This window comes from Silene latifolia, chromosome 6 (genome assembly GCF_048544455.1).
Source record: "Silene latifolia isolate original U9 population chromosome 6, ASM4854445v1, whole genome shotgun sequence".
NCBI lineage: Eukaryota > Viridiplantae > Streptophyta > Magnoliopsida > Caryophyllales > Caryophyllaceae > Silene > Silene latifolia.
In genome coordinates this window covers 81706679-81725518 of record NC_133531.1, presented here as the reverse complement: position 1 = coordinate 81725518, position 18840 = coordinate 81706679, and the positions used below count along the sequence as shown (strand labels likewise).

Below are 18840 nucleotides of genomic sequence, written 5' to 3'. Positions count from 1 at the left end.
GTCTTAGCACTTGATCGGCTACGTCAACTATTGGAACTTGAACCATCAAACGACGATCGATAATCTATTAACCTCGTTTTAATCTCCAAGAATGTACTAATTTGATTTAAAAGTTGTTAGTGTGGTCCTCTAAATCCGTAACATTAAAGCCAATCCTCTATAAATAGGAGACTAACAACAACAATGTTCTTCACTTCAAACACCAAAAACATCATTTCTTACAATCAAACTTCAAATTTACTCATTTACCCATGCGATATGGCACCAACTATTACCGATGAACACTCACTCTGGTGGCTTTTTAGTCTAACGGCAATTGTCGCCTTAGATGACATTTCAGGAAAAATACCATGCTATTTAGTTACATTTGCTTTAGGATTAATCTTATGTTTTGGACTTTTAACTTGGGCCTTTACACCACCTGGTGGGCCGGCTTGGACTAACGGCCGTAACAGGATGGGACGGGTTTCCATCCTCGGCCCAAGAGGCTTGCCCATATTTGGCAATTTATTTACTTTAAGCCGTGGCTTGGCTCATCGTACCCTAGCTTGCATGGCTCAAACTCGAGCCAGTCATAAGAGGCTTATGGCTTTGAGCCTAGGCTCTACTCCTTTAGTTGTGACTTCTGACCCTGAGATAGCTCGTGAGATTCTGACCTCACCTCACTTTGCTGATAGACCTATTAAACAATCGGCTAAACAACTCATGTTTAGTCGAGCCATTGGGTTCGCCCCTAGTGGGGCCTACTGGCGACTCCTAAGGAAAATAGCCGCGTCCCATTTATTTGCGCCTAAGCGCATTTTGGCCCATGAGCAAGCACGCATGCTCGAGTGTGCCTCTATGATAAATGCAATATTTACCGAGCAAGCTTTGCATGGCGTTGTTTCCCTTAGGAAACATCTCCAAGGAGCCTCTCTTAACAATATCATGGGCAGTGTCTTTGGTAAAATATACGATTTAAAACATGAAAATATGAACGACGAGACTAAAGAGTTAGATGAGCTTGTTAAGGAGGGTTTCGAGTTATTAGGAGCTTTCAATTGGAGTGACCATTTAACTTGGTTGAAGCATGTATATGATCCCTGTAGAATTGTCGATCGTTGCTCTATGCTTGTTCCTCGAGTTCAGATGCTGGTGAGAAAAATCATCGACGAACATAGAGAGCGTCGCACCAATCAAAATGATTCATCCGAAAAATCAGACTTTGTTGATGTATTGCTCTCTTTGGATGGTGAAGAGAAGCTAGCTGAGGATGACATGATTGCTGTATTATGGGTAAAGTTTTATTGGTTTGTTAACTGCTGTTATAGTACAATTGTCTCTAAATATATGGTTAAACTAACTTGTATCTCGGATTTTACTAACACAGGAAATGATTTTTCGCGGGACAGACACAATTGCGCTCACAATCGAGTGGATAGTAGCGGAGCTAATACTAAATCCGACCATACAAACTAAGCTACAAAGTGAAATTGACAAGGCCGTGGCAAACGGGGCAACACAATCGACCATATCCAAATTACCATATCTTCAAGCCGTGGTTAAGGAAGCCCTACGTCTCCACCCTCCCGGCCCTCTCCTGTCGTGGGCTCGTCTGTCCACAACCGATGTTCACCTTGCCAATGGCATGGTTGTCCCTAAGGGGACAACCACCATGGTGAACATGTGGTCCATAACCCACGACTCAACTTTGTGGGATGAACCATTTTTGTTCAAACCCGAGAGATTTATTGAATCCGAGGGTGGTATTGATGTGGATATTAGAGGTAGTGACCTGCGACTTGCCCCTTTTGGGGCAGGTCGTAGAGTCTGCCCTGGAAAGGACTTGGCGCTCACAACTGTGAGTCAATGGGTCGCCAAGTTGGTCCATAATTTTAAGTGGATCGAACATGAGTCTAACCCGATTGATCTAAGCGAAGTTTTGAAGCTCTCCTGTGAAATGAAGTACCCTGTTTCGGCTGTGGCCGTCCCGAGGAAATGCTTTTCTGCAAAAGTCTACTAAAAACATCACCACATTTTATGTTTCTATTTCTACGTTACATTATTACATATAACTATAATACTATATGACTACTTGGCAACTAATATATGCCTCGATAGAATACATATGCATACGTACAAGTTTTAAATTATTGTCAGTTTCAAGTTTCAAGGGTGTTTTATGTAAGTTTCAAATTATGTCTGAATGATCTTGGGTGAGACCGTCGCATTGGAGAATTAGTCTTTATATAAATTCTAAATATAGAGTCAATGTCTGTGCGCTCTTTATTATATTAATCATGGTTTTAAGATGTGTAAGTAAACAGTGGTAAGTGTATAACCAACAAGAATAAAAGTCATTACTGTGTTCTGTAATTTCACATATATCAATACTAAATGCACCTTGTTTTTACTACTATAGTACACTGTAATACTGTATATATGGAACTAATTAAAAATCGTTGACTACAATGTTTGACTTTTGCAATTTAAATACTCCATACTGGGTTTGTCAACATGCATGCTAAACCGGGTAAGTGCAACTAAACCCTTGGCTGTTTACGCTAATACATCATTGAATGAAACCGAGTAACTGCAATAAAACCCGTGAACTGGTTGGTCAACATGCTAAATATAATGTGAGAATGCCGTATATATTACGAAGTATCAGGGAAATAGAAAGGATTAAAAATGGCTATGTTACCTCAGAAGACTGGAATTAACCTGACTATGTGTCTGTGTCGTGCCGTGTGCTCAAACCCCTAATCTAAGAACTGCCTAGTCCCGAATTTGTACAGTGCCATGCTGTACAAAAGTGTAGTAATCCCCTACGCCAATTGATTAGTAGTTGTTCCCTTCCATCAATACCGTCGATCTCACTGGTTTTGTGAGAGGGATTTGGAAAATACGAGAATTTAGATTTGAAACGCTGGAGTAACATCTTATTTGTCAGGCCAATGGTTCAAACATCGACTCCTTTTTCACTTCAAGATGATCTGCCAGTTATAACATTGGAAAGGCATCAAGCGGTCCAGCTTGGCGAGTACAAGTGGCTGAATGGTAACCAAATATCCATGTCCACAAAATATGTTTACAGATTTCAAGCTATGTATTATTATGCCAAGGCAACACTAACAAGAGCAGCTATCCGGCCTATCCCTTCCTAGTTGTCCTATTGTCGGAGACTCGGAACAAGGGATGAATGCTAAACATTACAGAGAAATGGCTTCCCAATTGTGAAAATACCATTTACTTACTCTAGTGTAGACTGATAACAGTTCGAGGTTAAATTTTATTAGCCGCCAAAACTTGGGCATCTTGCCTTTACCGGACCCACTTACCTTGTGGTCTGCTCATACGGGCAAAATGAAGATCTAATTTAAGAGGTCAGTGGCGGAAGTGCCTGACTTCAGTGAAAAGAAGCGACACGCCATACTTGTTGCAACAATCTATAGCATCCTTATCTCTAATGCTGCCTCCAGGCTCGGCTATCACACTTACACCACTTTGACAGGCCTCTTCCACTGCATCGTTCCAAGCTGTACGCAACACGATCAGCAAGAGTTACTACATTGGTTTTCATCACCATACCACAAAAACTTGTACCAAAACAATCTCACCCCTCACATGTGAGACTAACCCATCAACATGACCACAAGTGAGGAATATATACGGGGAAAGGGACTCGTGTAGGCCTAACATGGAATACTGTCTCATACAAGACTCACTATCATCAAAGTTAGATTAGGTTTGATTCGTTAGGGAAGAGAGTCAAAAGACACAAGGAAAACCATGGACTTCAACTTCTATCAAAATGGATGTAGGTGAGGCCAGAAATTATCTTGTTTTTTTAATTCCAGCGGATAAATTAAATTCAATTGCATTATATATACATAAAACAAAGATGCAATTACCAAATGGGAAGAAGGCGTCACTCGCCAAGGCTGCACCCTTCACTTCTTCTCCTGCTTTCTTCATAGCAAGCCTCAAGCTTTCAACACGGTTTGGCTGCCCACTCCCCATGCCTAGCATACATTTGTTCTGCCAGAAGTATCAAATTGAAAGGCAAATTAGGCACATGAACCAGTATAATATAAGCTGTTGAGCAATTCTTTTCAAATTAGTTGCAAGGAAATAGCATAATTCTTTCTACAAAGTAAACTTTATTCCAAATTAAAATACTCATCTAAACTGAACCCAAAATATGTTGAGCCTCAGTAGAGGAAGCAAAAAACATGCATCTTTTCAAGACATCAATGAAAAAAAATACAATAGTGTTTTTACCTTGGCAATCACAATTGCATTGCTCTTTACATGCTTCACACAAAGCCACGCAAATTGTGCTCCGCTAAGCTCTTCTTCTGTTGGCTTTTTCTCAGAGACAACTTTGAAGTTGATATTCTCAGGCGTCAAATCATCAGACTCTTGAGCTAACCAACCCCCACCAACTTGTCGCAAAGAAAGTTTTCCCTTGTCATTCTTCTTTGCCTCCAGAATCCTCAAGGTCTTTGACTTTCCACGAAGAACTTCCAGCCCTTTTTCTGAATACTTGGGGGCAACCACGATTTCGTAAAACATTCGAGTCTCGCCGTCTGTAGGGCTTCTAAATTCCCTAATTTCTTTTGCAAGGGCCTTGAAAGTGACAAAGTAGAACGGCAAATACAATGTCAAAAACAACTCGTATGCAAATAATGATGAAAAACGTGATTTTGGAGTTCAGAATGTTCACAATCACATGTTCAAGAAATTCAGAAATTCAGATTAATAGAGAGAATGTTTCCAAGAAGCTCCTAAGGCAAAAGTTCTTAAAATATACAGAAGTGTAGCAAACAAAAAATTTCAAGAGTAGTCATGCCAAGCACTTTGGAAGGAGCAAGGGACAGCCTCTAACAAACCCTAACACTCCAGTTCTGTAGAGGCAAAGCTGGAAGGTTGGGGAAAAGCCAATCTCCCTGTGAGAGCAAAAAGCTGTCCAGAGTGGAGTTATAGGAAGATAGAAACGACCGTTTGGTTTCAAGCAATTATCCGGAAAGCATGGGAGTTTTGGGCATCGCTTTCTTCCCTATTAGGAGGCAATCTTATCCTATCAAGGACAAGTCTCCATCTTTCTCCACTTCACGTAGTTAATGTGAGGTTTTATTCGGGTATGAGAATGCTAGTGCAGAAATCTAAGAAAATGTCCCTACATCCCACAGTCAAATAAAGGATGCAGAAGACAAGGGATGAGCCAGAGTAGTTTGATTAGTTCCAAAATAAGATGACATAACATCAAAAAGTACTTAGAGCAAATCTAATAAATGTTTTTTATGACAAGAAAGAAAATATCCATATTGCTTTTGGAACCTATTGCTAGAACAAATGAATTATAAACTTAAAACTGTAAAGTTTGAAGTGAAACAGCGAAACCACAATAACTTTATGCAGTCAGATGATAATTGAAGCATGGGAGTACCATATGACACTTAAGTCAACCGTCATAAGATATTATCATGAACCCTGGTCACAGTTTAATAACAACATTTCAACTAAAGGACTTCACAATCCAAGTGATTACCTCATCAACTTCAACATTGAAGGCTACAATACCACCAAAAGCACTAACTGGATCTCCTTTGACAGCTAGTCGGTATGCTTCTAGAATATCATCACGAGAGGCTACTCCACAGGGGTTTGTATGCTTCACAACCACACATGTAGGGTCCTCAAATTCAGACACACAATTCCACGCAGCATCGGCATCTAAGTAATTATTATATGACATTTCCTGCAGAATACATAATCAGGTGAATGTTAATAGAAGATAAACCGATTATGAGATAACAATCATCCAGAAAATTATTAATGCTACGATAACACAAGCGTCATTTGTTACCTTTTAATACAAGGGGCAAAATAAAGGACGTCTACCGATGTTAAATTTCTGAAAGATAGCTTTTCTGTAGATTAGTCTAGTAAAGAACACCAAATGGCCATAACAATAAAATATATACACAATCTCTGGGTAAATTGTGTGTACCGCGAATTAGTGAGCAGTGGTAAAGATTGTAGATCTCCATATCATTAACAGGATAATTCCTACCACAAGTACTAGGATGTGGAGAACAATACAAAAATCTGAGGAGAAAATATCTCAAACACAACAAAGAAAATGAGTGTCTATTTCTAATATTTGCTAGCGGTCCTGAAATTTCTGTAAGGAAGAAATTTTTTCATAGTTTTATCACACTATATACGCTCATCACTATAAAGATTAATCAAGAAACATTTACACACTCCTGTATAAGGTGATTATTTAGAATGAGACAACTTGAAACAGGAGTCACCAGGTAGCATCAACTTTTACTCTGAAACATTTATTACGATTATTACGATTAACAAGTAGTTTGAATTTCAGAATTATAACAAACTTTGAGGAACGAGTGCAGAAAAGGAGTAAAAGAGAAACAGGTAGTTCTGACATACTAAACTGGAAATCAACTGATTTCGATTTCATGCCATACTTATATAACCAAGTCCAATAACTGCCATCAATTATGTGCCATAAATGTTGTATATTTAGTAATTATTTGATTTATAAGATGTATATGATTACCTTTCCATGGTGTTGAATAGCTGTAGCAATACCACCAGCATTAACCTCAGCAAGACTTTTATCAACATAAAATGCTGCCTTCTGATGCGGATTCTCTCCATAACGAAGAGAGCTTTTAAGGGACAAAGGTACAGTGAAGCTGGGAGGGAACTTGTCTATCAAGAAAGTGAAAAACAGAATTAGTTTATTCTGAAATGCCAGTAGAAAGGAATATACAAGTCATGAGATAGCTAACAAGGTACTTGCGTGTGGAGATACGTAGTGTTTGTGGTACGTGAGTAAGAGGTTTATTGCAAAGTACACTAGAGAAATTTATAAAACAAAGCAGCAGAATTAGAAGATTGTTTAAGTACCTTCTCCATTCTGATTCCATAACCACTCTGAAATTGCAGAATCATATGCAGCCACATGTTGAAATGCCTTCCAAGCAAGCTTCCGGCGGAACTGCTGGTCATCCTTCTGTCCTTTAAGATATTCCAAGAGGGGAGTGTAGTCTTGTGGATCAACCACCACCAAGACATCATTATGGTTCTGTTTCACATACAAAATATCAGGATGATATGAAAACTTCAAAAACTAATAAGGGGGTGTTTGGTTGGGGAGTTGGAATGGAATATTATGGATTTTGATCAATTCTAGTGTTTCATTGGGGAATTGTGGAATGGAGTTAGAATCTTGATGGATTCTAATTCCACCCCAAACCCATACCTACCTACCCCCTCAAGTTTCAAACTCCATTCCCCCCTCCATACAATTCTAGAGTGAACCGAACAAGAATTAACATGTATGGGGTTCTAAATTCATTCCCCCATGGTATCTCATTCCATTTCAATCCATTCCGACCTTTTGAACCAAACGCCCCCTAAAAAGATGGGACTTAAGCAATATGTAGGTGAAACAGCTAGGACTTTAGAAGAGATTCCATACTGTACACTAAATAAGAGATAAGTTCAGAGTTCAGAGAACTATTAGGGTGTGTATGGATACAAAAATAGTTAATATGATGCCAGTAGTCAGACAAGTATTTTTGTATACACACACAACCTAACTGTTCATTAGGTTCAGACTATTGGACCAATTGGCATCATATTAACTATTGGCATACTTTGTATGGGCTTGATATACTTTCAAGAACTAAAGCAAAAGTTGGATTTAACAATTTTTATAACTGATCAGATTTTAGACACTGAGAAGAAGGATACTGGGCTATTAGCAGAGATAGAATCATTGGAACTCAAAGCTTGAAAAAATATTGAGCATTGCATGATATTATTCAAATAGCTTTTGTTTTTAGACTATCTGAACGGTAAAAACATTCAAGAAAGTATTCTCCAGCATTACTGATCAAATACATATTGCATTTCCATTGCAACTATCTACCACAACTACACTTGATGAGAAACTAAACAGTATCTAGCAAAATGGATGAGAAACCAAACATGAAGACACAGGGTCAGACTGAAGAGACAGATCATGTTTGATGTACAGGACCACAACTACACTTGAGCAAATACATATTGCATTTCCATTGCACCTATCTACCACCACAAATGTATATCAGCAAATCAGTGCTTGTTATGTATACCACCACAACTACACATGTTTGATGTATAGGACGACAACTACACCTATTTGATGGTGCTCTGACTAATTCCAGCTTTTGTAGTACTATACTAATGTTTGCCAATCTTCTATTGTATTAATTTTATTAGTAGGTAACAAAATACTAAGAGCAGAAACTACCTTTGCGGCAGCTCTGATCATGGTAGGTCCGCCAATGTCAATGTTCTCAATACCTTCTTCAAATGTAACTCCACTGGCTGAAGTAACTTTATCATAGAACGGGTACAAATTAACTACAACAACATCAAAAAGACCTGTGCAACAAGCTTGATTAGATAGTTTCTAAATGAAAAATGGAAAGAAATAGCCAACAATAAGCCTATGTAGTTAGTTAATTTAATAACTCACCGATTCCATGTTGCTCCAGAGCTTCCATATGATACTTCAAGTCCCTTTTAGCAAGGATGCCCCCATGTATACGTGGATGCAAAGTCTTCACACGACCATCAAGCTGGAAAAGGAAAACAGTAAATTTCGGATGATCAGATATTGACACCTGGAAATATTGCTTGTTACCCTTCTAGTATATCTTTTATGGGTGTCTAACAATCAGTAGTTGCGTGACCCATATTTTTTTCAGCAAGAAATGAGCATCTGAAATTTAAGTCACTACATCCCTTCTACTCATGATGCATTAATAAACCAAATGCACCAGTCAAATTAGAAAGATGACACATATATCACAAAGGTGATGTGTTTACCCCAACGATGACACATTTTGATGTAACTAAGAAGATAAAGTGACACCTAAGACTTGTGAGGTATCTAAGATTTCAGCCTCCAGATCTGGAAGAAAAAGAATCACAAAGGGAAGCCAAGCCATTGTTCCAGAAGTCATTTGACAACCAAAAGTCCAAAACACGAAAAAAAAATACAGTACTCCCAATTATTTCACAAGATAAACAACTTATTTGATCATTTTGGCAAGTTTCATTGACAAATTTCATGTGTCGTAAGGTACTAAGTTGTAAGAATAAGATGAGCACAAACTATTGTCAAAACAAAAGGCCATGAGGCAACCATTAGACACTAAGAATTAAAAAGAAAATGAAGAAGAGTCTCTTGATTTGTAAATCATATTTGATGTAATTCGATAAAGGATTGGAATTTAGGACTTGCGACATTGGGTGGACCCTTAATAATGGCTCCAGACTTGTTTATTATGCTCTCATATTCTGTGACTATAGTTTCAAATAAAACGGGTGAATCAAAACTTCCCTACAGGGACACAGGGACCTTGAACCAGCATTCTCCAACCTACTACAGTTAAAACACTTATACACGGCAAAAACAGTAGCTAGCAATGTGGTGCAAGTTTTTTATGTCAACACCACAGTATCATGCAGCAGGGAGCAGAGGAAAACATTAGTGGTAAATTACAAAATTTTGACAATTGTGCAACACGACAAAAGCTTACCATTTCAGGAAACTCCGTTAGCTTCTCCACTTTAGTCACGGATACACCTGCCTTTTCTAGAGAAGTTGCAGTCCCTCCAGTTGAAACAATTGTGTACCTGAAAAGTTTATTTTTTATAATCAAAATCATGACAATGCGATCATTCATCTCTAAACGGAGGTTAAATAACAGACACAAACTAAATTTGACAGAAAAGCAGACACTTGAAAAGAGAAATTAATAATCTCCCAATACTGCAAATTCTGGAGCCTGGGAATCTTCCTAGTTCTTAGCTAATTACCTTGAAACAGTAACTTAAGTACTTGAAGCATTAGAACATTTTCAAAATAAAAATGAGAAGATTAGCATAACTCTTTCAAAATTGAGAATGAGCGGTGCATCAAACCCTTGAAATAATAATAAGAAACCCTTGGAAAGACTGAGCCAAAATATGGTTGCTAACAAGAAATAGGAACAAGCCTAATCACTTACTTTACTAAACAAAAGTTCCGAACTATCAGTGAGAAAACAAAACCAAAACAGAAAATGAGCTTCTTTACACAATGGTCATGGCAAAGCATAACAAAAAAAATGGTATGTATATGAAAACTCACCCGAGGCTCTCCAATCCGGTAGCAAGAGTTACCAAGTCACTCTTATTGGATACTGAAAGCAACGCCTTTTTTATCCCTAAACCTAAAGATAAAGCAATTAAGAACTCAGCGCAAACATTAAAAACAAAACCGTAACCAAATAAATCGAAAACATAATCTTCAGTATCAGAATAACGGAGGGAGTATAGTAACAAATGAAATACTTAAGATTAGAATTCACCTGAAGAAGACGAAGAATCTGATACGATGGTATCGGACCCACCAGCCATGGCTGTAACTCTACACTGCTTAGAGCGCGAATTGAGAGACAAAGAACTGACTCTAATGACAGGTGACGTCACAACCTGCGACCAACACCGACTTATTAACGAGTTTGGCAATTGAAACAATAAAACAAAGGTTAAAAAGGTTCCACTAACCGATTGTTGAGAAGAGAAATTCCGGGAGGCGAAAGAGTGAAGCAAGGAGGAGCGATTAATAATGGAGGTCGACGAAGTAGCTCTACACGATACACTCGCCAAAGACATCTATACATAAGCAATTAAGCAATGAATTAAGTATACTGAACTGAAAGTATAGTTTCCATGGGTTTAAAGAAAAACATGGAGATTGCTATGGAAGTTTGGAAGGAAATTAATAATAGAAGAAAGAGTTAATAATGAACAAAACAGCATTGATGTGAATGAATGGAGAAGAAAGATACCTGAAGGAGGGAGGGAGGCGGAAGTGCTGAAATGGAATGAATGTTGCTCAGTTTGAAAAAGATAGACTACTCCAGTAGTATTGCGGCAGCCGGAAAGATTCTTCACTCCCTAGTCCCTTTTGGCCTTTATATGGAGTAGAGTTGCTCGTGTTTTTTTATACGTAGTTGCTCATTTATGTACAAGTTTTATTCTTTCCTGTACTATTTTTCATAACTTTTCCATCACCTACCCTTCTCAGGAAAACAAAAAATTCTCTCTTTTCCTCTTTCTCTTAAAGGTTAATCAAATTCTTAACAAATCAACAATTATACCTTTGAATTTACATATTGATTAAATAGTAATTATAATTCCAATCTTTAAACATCAAATTGTTGTATAACTTTGATAACAAACACAAATTAAATTAGGGATACTCATGAAATTGACGACACTTGAAAATTGGATCTGAAAATTAAATTAAAAGATCAGAAATTTGATATGCGATAGGTGTAACATTAAAATTTGATCTGGAAAAAACTTTGAATGAAAATATTAAATATGGGTAGAGTGTTGCATATTAATTTCCCAATAGCCCATTAATGGTATATAGATACCAAAAGTGAATCGTCCGCCATTTTTACTACTCCTCTGCATTTGACTATTGGAGAATTAATGCAAGAAATTGATGTCTATGTCATACACTCGTACTACCATTAATGGGCTACTAATAATTGGTTAGAACGGCTGCCTTTGGAATATTGGTATAGATACCAATGTTACTACTAATAATTGGTAGTAATTAATTTCTTTCTCGGTGTTGTACCCTCGTACTCATCCATCTGATGATGCATAAATTGATGACGAGAATGCTAACAAAGAGATAAATAATGGTGTCGGGTTTGAGAAAACTGTTATAATGGCGGATTTGGTGGGCGTTGGTTGATAGATGCGAAGTGGACGAGGACGGTGGGGGTGCTGGCGACATGAGGGGTGGTTGGAGGAGGGAAGAAATTGAAAGAGAGAAAATTATTGATTATGAAACAAAAGGGGAAATGGGGTGTTAAAATAATAAGGGTATAACGGTCATTTATGTCCATGATTGAGTAAATCATGTCCATGAATGAGCATAACCCTTTTTATAAGCCGTATTTTTTATTTTTATTTTGGTTAAAGGGCGTGACAAAGGCATTTTAAAATGAGATGGCGACATCGAGTGTTCAATTCGACTAACACCCGAGATATAATGGTAAATTATAAGTATTTTCAAATTTAAAAAGTGAAATGGTAAAGGGTAATTAAGGCAACTCAAGTATTACAATTAATTAATCAAAATTGTTTTAAAGAGGATAACTAAAAAGGATTTTACGGTTGTTATTAAGCCAATTGTAGGCATTGAGTTGCCACATAGTCCATAGACATTGTCACTTGCAAATTGCATAATATGAACAACTAGGTAGTATCCCGCGCTTCGCGCGGCCTGTTTTAAAATTTTATTATTATAATTGAAGAAAAATAATATAATTCGTATATAACCTTTAATATTTTTACCTATAAATAAAAATAAATTAATTTTGTTTCTCAAATTTTATTTTTTTAGGTTTAAGTTCAGTGTTTTAAAATAAAATACATATAATTTTAATTAAAACTAATACTAAGTTATAGTTAATTACGCATGATCAACGTTTTACAAAAAAAAATTGTAACTGATCAAATTATCACATTAATTAAAATAATATTTATTCGAATAATGCAACAATCAACATTAAGGTATCAAATTATATCATTTCACGATACCATATGTTCCAAATCAGTTAAAAGATTTATTCAAAATGATGTGAATATAATTTTATGCAATTTTTAATTTTGTATGTATAACGTTTGATATTTATGTATCAAATATATATGGCCCAAACTAAACTTATTCAAATGTTTTGGTTGTGTCTTACATGTGCTATGTGTCAAACATATCTATCAAAAATTTGAACCTTTTGTTTTTGGTTTTTCGGGGAAGTGGTAAACTAGCCCCTTAAGTTTGCATCAATGTGAGAATAACCCCCTTAACTTTATTTTGGTGTAAACAACCCCCATAACTTTGTATTAAAGTGAAATCAAGCCCCTTTTACTTTTTCGGTGAAAATCTCGCCGGATTGTTAATTTCTCACCAATATCTCACCAATATTACGTATAATTACTCATAATTTAACATTGAGATTTGGGTGCAACTTTTACAAAATTAAATTGCTACGTCCGTAAACAACTGGCTCGGGGAAAACAAGGAAACCTGAGATTACTATCGCCTCTTTGAGAATAGAATGCCATGACATCATTTAGTCTAAATCTCTGAATCATCTTCAATAATGGAACTCTCCTCGCTCGCTTCTGTAAGAATAAATTTATTTATTTGGCAAAGTTGAGAAAAGGAAAAAAGAAGTGATAATGTTGGTGTTGAGTGTTTTGGGTGATAGACAAGACGCCAAGGAGAGAGAAAGTCAGAGATAGGAGTGGTAGGAGATATGAATTGTTGGATAATGTGCTAAAATAAGTTGTATAAATCTTGCGGATACATTCATTTGTATAAATATATAGAGTAGAAAAGGTGAAAAATATACGTAATATGTACAACATATGAGATATTAGTGAGAAATTGGCAATCCGGCGAGATTTTGACCGGAAAAGTAGAAGGGGGCTTGATTTCACTTTAGAGCAAAGTTATGGGGGTTATTTACACCAAAATAAAGTTAAGGGGGTTATTCTCACATTGATACAAACTTAAGGGGCTAGTTTACCACTTCCTCGTTTTTTTTTAACAACTATATGTCTATATATAACGATGTTTAAGAGTTTACCGTAAATAAAATAGGTTGAATTTTCTCAAATATCATTTTTATAAGATAACGTATAAAATATTTAAATAAAAGTAATATCTAGTTAGTCATAACTAATGTTTTGTTCTTGACGTATACATATTTAACTAAAGATATTAAAGAAAAATCTAATGTGTATTTTACTTTTTCATGTTATTTATATAATAGGGTTTTTCTACATGATACCCTTGTACTTATTCGAATTCTATGTGATACCCCTCGCTTTTCAAAAATACCCGTGGTACCCCTAAACATAATAAAAACATCTTAAAATACCCAAAATGCTCTAATCCGCCTCTTTAGAATGTTTAATTTATACATTTTTTATTGATTTTTTTGGCAATAATTTGTCACGTCATTAACATAAACATCGTCTACTCAATTGTAAACATATTTTCTTTATAAAATATAACATATTTAAACGTGATTTTTAGTAGATTGGATATTTTTAGAACATGTTACTACATTTAGGGATACCACTTATATTTTCAAAAATATAGGGGTATCACGAAGAATGTGAAGAAACACGGGGTATCACGTAGAAAAACCCTATATAATATTATATTACTTAATAATCATTACTTTTCTTTTAATTATTCAAACTCATTCGTGATCACTGTGTACATACATACTCGTTATCACAGTATTTAAACCTCTCAAAATCTCATATGTATTCATTTTGTCGCAATATAATTTTTTCGTTCCCACACTATAAAAACTTATATCTTAGTAGTTTTTTTTTTTTAAGGTTTTGTTTTTAATATATACAATGACTCTTTAAAATATATTTTTTTAATAAAATTAATGGTCTAAGTTTTATAACTTTCTCAAAATGTTTTTTTACGTAAATGTGAAACATTGTAAGATGCTCACTTTAATCATCTCTACATATCAAATTATGTTAATAAATATAATGAAAAGTATACTCGATTGAAAGCATTTTTTGCAATGAACACTTTTATTTACAATTTAGAATTTTTATCAAAATATTTTTTTTAATAAATTTAGCATCAAATCAACGTAATTATTTAATATAATTTTATAATAAAATTTATTAAATTATAATTAATATTTACTAAGATTTATGCTGCATTTATTATGTTTATATTTAATGTTCAAATTTGTAATTAATACTCGTATTTAATGTTTGGTTGACACGTGTCGCATCCACAAATTTCAACCCAGATTATATATATATATATATATATATATATATATATATATATATATATATATATATATATATATATATATATATATATATATATATATATATATATATATAATATCCCCCCTTAATATGATCAACTAATCTCTTCTCATATTCATAAAATAATCGTTGTTTCTCTTAATCATTCACCAATCACACAAGTAATGAGCTAGTTCTTCTGGTGGATCGTGCGAAAAAGTATCTGTTTAATTTACAAGCAAGAAGATATGAACTAAGTACATGTATCAACAATACTTAGTACTAAACAAATTAAGTTTTACAGTGATGTAAATTAAATCGGCAAAATCAAAGCAAAACATTCAATAATTCTAAATTGTGTTGTGCATTCGTACGATTTGAAGAAGATGAATATGTGTGTTATGATATGTATTGTTGTACAATATTAGATATTGGCGCAAACACGAAGATTATTTCTTAATTTTTTATTTTTTCCTATTTTTTATTAGGGTGTTATCGAGATTCGGTAACACTCGGTGTCGCCCTATCACTTCCCTTTTATTATTGATGGAGTTCGAACCCAAATTATAACATGTATTATCATTCATAACTTTACCAGTAAAATTAATTAAGGGCAATAGTAATGGTAACATATAAAGAGTTTCATACATATAAGAAGCTTCTTAAATCTTAATCATTGAGTTAGATAATAAGGAGCTCGTGTTATGAAAACGGTTTCTAAAGTAAGAAACTAGTTTCATAGCATGAAAAGAGTGAAGAAAGGGAACCCACAAATAAGTGTGAAACTTTTACATTGAGGAGAAAGAAGAAGTTTCATATATGGTGATTTATGATTATGTGTGAACGAAAAATTTTTGTATCAAACTACCTGTAACACCCCCATACTCCAAGTGCCTTACCAGGACCACTCAGGTATAAGGATGTTACCATCTCGGTTACCCGAGGCAATGATAATCAAATAAACAATAATGAAACAACATTTAAAATAGAAATACTTTAATGAAAGGTTACAATCTCAAAACCAAAACCAAAATACGAATACATGTCCTCAAACCAACTGTCTAAGCAGCTAACTGAAATGTTTACTAAACTACTAGCTACAGCGGAAGACTTCTATCATCAGACCGTGGCACATCCCAGCTATCCCAGTAACTCGACTCATACCTGCTCAATAACTGCTCACCATCCCCGAATGGATCACCACAGTTTTTAAAACATTAAATGGGGTCAGTACTAATCACACAATTTATATAACCAACAAAGATAAAGAACAACACACTCAAACAAATCACACACACAATCACCCACTCCAATAAATCTCCGTCACCGATCGTCCACTGGACCACCCCGCTGGGGGACCGCACCGTACCCACCAAATCCCCGCTCATCATACCGAGCGATAACCCTGTCCCATTAATGTGCACATCCCCTTCCGTGGCGGGTTCCACGGAGGGCGAAACTAGGACGTGAAGCCACTCCCGCAAGTGACTCCACTCAGCCGAGAACGCATCTCGAGAACCAGAGACAAACAATCACAACCATCAACAGCAATCAATCAATCAACAACCGTCATAAAACCAATACGATAATAACCAGCAATTACACATCACCAACAATGCATTATGGGACTAATACTGAGTAGGGAAACCCTACCTGGAAAGCACAACACAATCGAGACGATCTCACAAAATGATATCAAAACGCTTCCTCTACGAATCCTCCTCCTAACATATAAACATATAATCACTACCAAGCATAAAACACAACAAAACCCCCAATTCCCAACATTAGGGTTTAACCAACTTTAATGGAATACTATAAAAACGGTATATAGATCTTACCCTCGACGCAAGGATCACAACGGTATAAAGAAAGGTAAAGTTCGACCTTCCAAGCTCCGGGATTTGCCAACAATGCGATTAAAGCGAATGACGTAGTTTGATTTCTCTTTTCACAGTAATTAGGTTTTAAAAGTGTTTAAAGAACAATGACGGAAGTTATTATATACTTAATCGCATTATTAACAAAACCCGAGAAATCGTCCCCCCGTAAACCGGCTACTCGATCGAGTAGTTAAGGTACTCGATCGAGTGCCCCTTACTCGATCGAGTATCCACGTTACTCGATCGAGTACCCAACAGGTCAGAAACTATTTTAAACTGCAACTCGCCCTTACTCGACAGAGTAAGGCCTACTCGATAGAGTACCCAGAGACTCATAAATACGTAGTATTACAGTCTTCCCTCCTTAAAAAGAACTTCGTCCCCGAAGTTCAAACCACAACAAAACAAAGACTCACACTACAACACTCCCGACTCCACAACCAAAACAAAACTCAACATAAAACATGTTACTAACCCAAACTCAACCCGACTCAACGACAACAACCATACCGACACAACATAAAAGGGTATAAAACTCTTAAAAACTCTTTGCGATCATCTCCTACCCCCCCTAAAAGAAACAAGGTTACGTCCCCGTAACCATACATACCTGATCAAAAAGGAAAGGGTAGCGCTCTCTCATGGCATCCTCTGCCTCCCATGTAGCTTCCTCAGTCTCGTGGTTAGACCAAAGGATCTTAAGCAAAACTGTCTCACCACTCCTAGTCTTCCTAACCTTCCGGTCGAGAATCTGCTTAGGGACCTCAAGATATGATAAGGACTCATCTAGCTCTAAGCTCTCTGCCTCTAACACATGTGATGGATCACTCACATACTTCCGCAGCTGCGATACATGAAACACATTATGCACTCTCTCTAACGCAGCCGGTAAAGCCAGACGATATGCAACCTCCCCAACTCGCTCTAAGATCTCATAAGGCCCGATGAACTTCTGACTGAGCTTGCCCTTCTTCCCAAATCTCATAACCCCACACATAGGAGATACTTTCATAAGAACCTTATCCCCAACCTGAAACTCTATATCCCGGCGATGTAGATCTGCATAACTCTTTTGCCTATCCTGAGCTGCTCTCATCCGTTCCCTGATCATCTTAATCTGTTCAACCATCTCATGTACCATCTCTGGTCCTAGAACCACTTTGCCTCAAAGATGTCGTCCCAACAAATCGGACTCCTGCATCTCCTCCCATATAAAGCCTCAAACGGTGCCATGCCAATACTAGTGTGATAGCTGTTGTTGTAAGAAAACTCTATCAAATCCAACCTTTGTTCCCAGCTACCACCAAAGTCCATCACACAAGCTCGTAACATATCCTCAAGAGTTTTGATTGTTCTCTCAGTCTGACCGTCTGTCGCAGGATGAAAAGCTGTACTCATCTTCAAAGTTGTTCCCAAAGATTCCTGCAACTCTTTCCAAAACCTTGAGATAAATCTCGCATCTTTGTCAGACACTATGTCCTTAGGGACTCCATGTAACTTTAGCACATTCTTTCGATAAGCCATAGCTAATTGTGCTTTAGTCCATGTATCTTTCATTGGCACAAAGTGAGCTGACTTGGTCAGTCGATCCACTATTACCCATATCATGTTGTTACCCTGTTGACTCTTTGGCAAACCCACGATAAAATCCATAGAAATGGATTCCCACTTCCACTCAGGTACCTCTAAAGACTGAATCTTACCTTGTGGTCGTCGTTGTTCCCCTTTAACTCTCTGGCATGTCAAACAACGGGCCACAAACTCACTGCTTTTTTTTCATCCCAGGCCACCAAAACGTGTTCTTCAAATCCTTGTATAACTTGTCACCACCCGGATGTACTGAATACGGTGTACAATGTGCCTCTGTCATGATTGTCTTTTTCAGCTCCTCATCATTAGGGACACACCACCTACCATCGAACCTCAAACTACCATCTGTATGAATAGAGAATCGAGACACTGTCCCTTTCTCTACTCCAGCCCTCCACTCAACCATCTTAGGATCTGAAGCCTGTTT

At 36.6% G+C, this 18840-nt stretch overlaps 2 protein-coding genes and 1 long non-coding RNA gene across 4 annotated transcripts; 1 reads left to right on the top strand and 2 right to left on the bottom strand.

Annotated features, from left to right (window-relative positions):
- Positions 1-258: 258 nt before the first annotated feature.
- Positions 259-2002, top strand: LOC141588283 (cytochrome P450 78A7). The gene is made up of 2 exons (XM_074409731.1): positions 259-1275; positions 1370-2002. Exons 1-2 carry the CDS (start codon positions 259-261, stop codon positions 2000-2002), a joined length of 1650 nt encoding a protein of 549 aa, XP_074265832.1.
- Positions 2003-2406: 404 nt separating this feature from the next.
- LOC141586945 (uncharacterized) lies at positions 2407-2751 on the bottom strand. Its single transcript, XR_012519660.1, has 2 exons — positions 2684-2751; positions 2407-2572 (listed from the first exon to the last, which is right to left on the bottom strand). It is a non-coding gene; the product is annotated as an uncharacterized LOC141586945 (long non-coding RNA).
- Positions 2752-2956: 205 nt separating this feature from the next.
- LOC141586943 (uncharacterized) lies at positions 2957-11067 on the bottom strand. 2 transcript variants are annotated; one of them, XM_074408353.1, is made up of 13 exons: positions 10908-11067; positions 10624-10731; positions 10425-10548; positions 10205-10286; positions 9612-9708; positions 8543-8645; positions 8315-8448; positions 6925-7102; positions 6572-6726; positions 5534-5743; positions 4264-4611; positions 3894-4020; positions 2957-3518 (listed from the first exon to the last, which is right to left on the bottom strand). In XM_074408353.1, exons 2-13 carry the CDS (start codon positions 10729-10731, stop codon positions 3367-3369), a joined length of 1818 nt encoding a protein of 605 aa, XP_074264454.1. In that variant the 5' UTR covers positions 10908-11067; the 3' UTR covers positions 2957-3366. The 2 variants fall into 2 exon arrangements, with proteins under 2 accessions (XP_074264454.1, XP_074264455.1); XM_074408354.1 differs by having other exon boundaries at positions 10205-10280; positions 10908-11037.
- Between the last annotated feature and the right edge of the window lie 7773 nt (positions 11068-18840).

Bases quoted from the DNA above. Each gene is read 5' to 3' on its own strand.
- LOC141588283 (XM_074409731.1), top strand. From the start codon at position 259: ATGGCACCAACTATTACCGATGAACACTCACTCTGGTGGCTTTTTAGT. The intron at 1,276-1,369 runs GTAAAGTTTTAT...TTACTAACACAG, and splicing joins ACATGATTGCTGTATTATGG to GAAATGATTTTTCGCGGGAC.
- LOC141586943 (XM_074408353.1), bottom strand. From the start codon at position 10,731: ATGTCTTTGGCGAGTGTATCGTGTAGAGCTACTTCGTCGACCTCCATT. The intron at 6,727-6,924 runs GTACTTAAACAA...CTTTCTTGATAG, and splicing joins ATGGAATCAGAATGGAGAAG to ACAAGTTCCCTCCCAGCTTC. The intron at 4,021-4,263 runs GTAAAAACACTA...TACTTCTGGCAG, and splicing joins ATGCAATTGTGATTGCCAAG to AACAAATGTATGCTAGGCAT.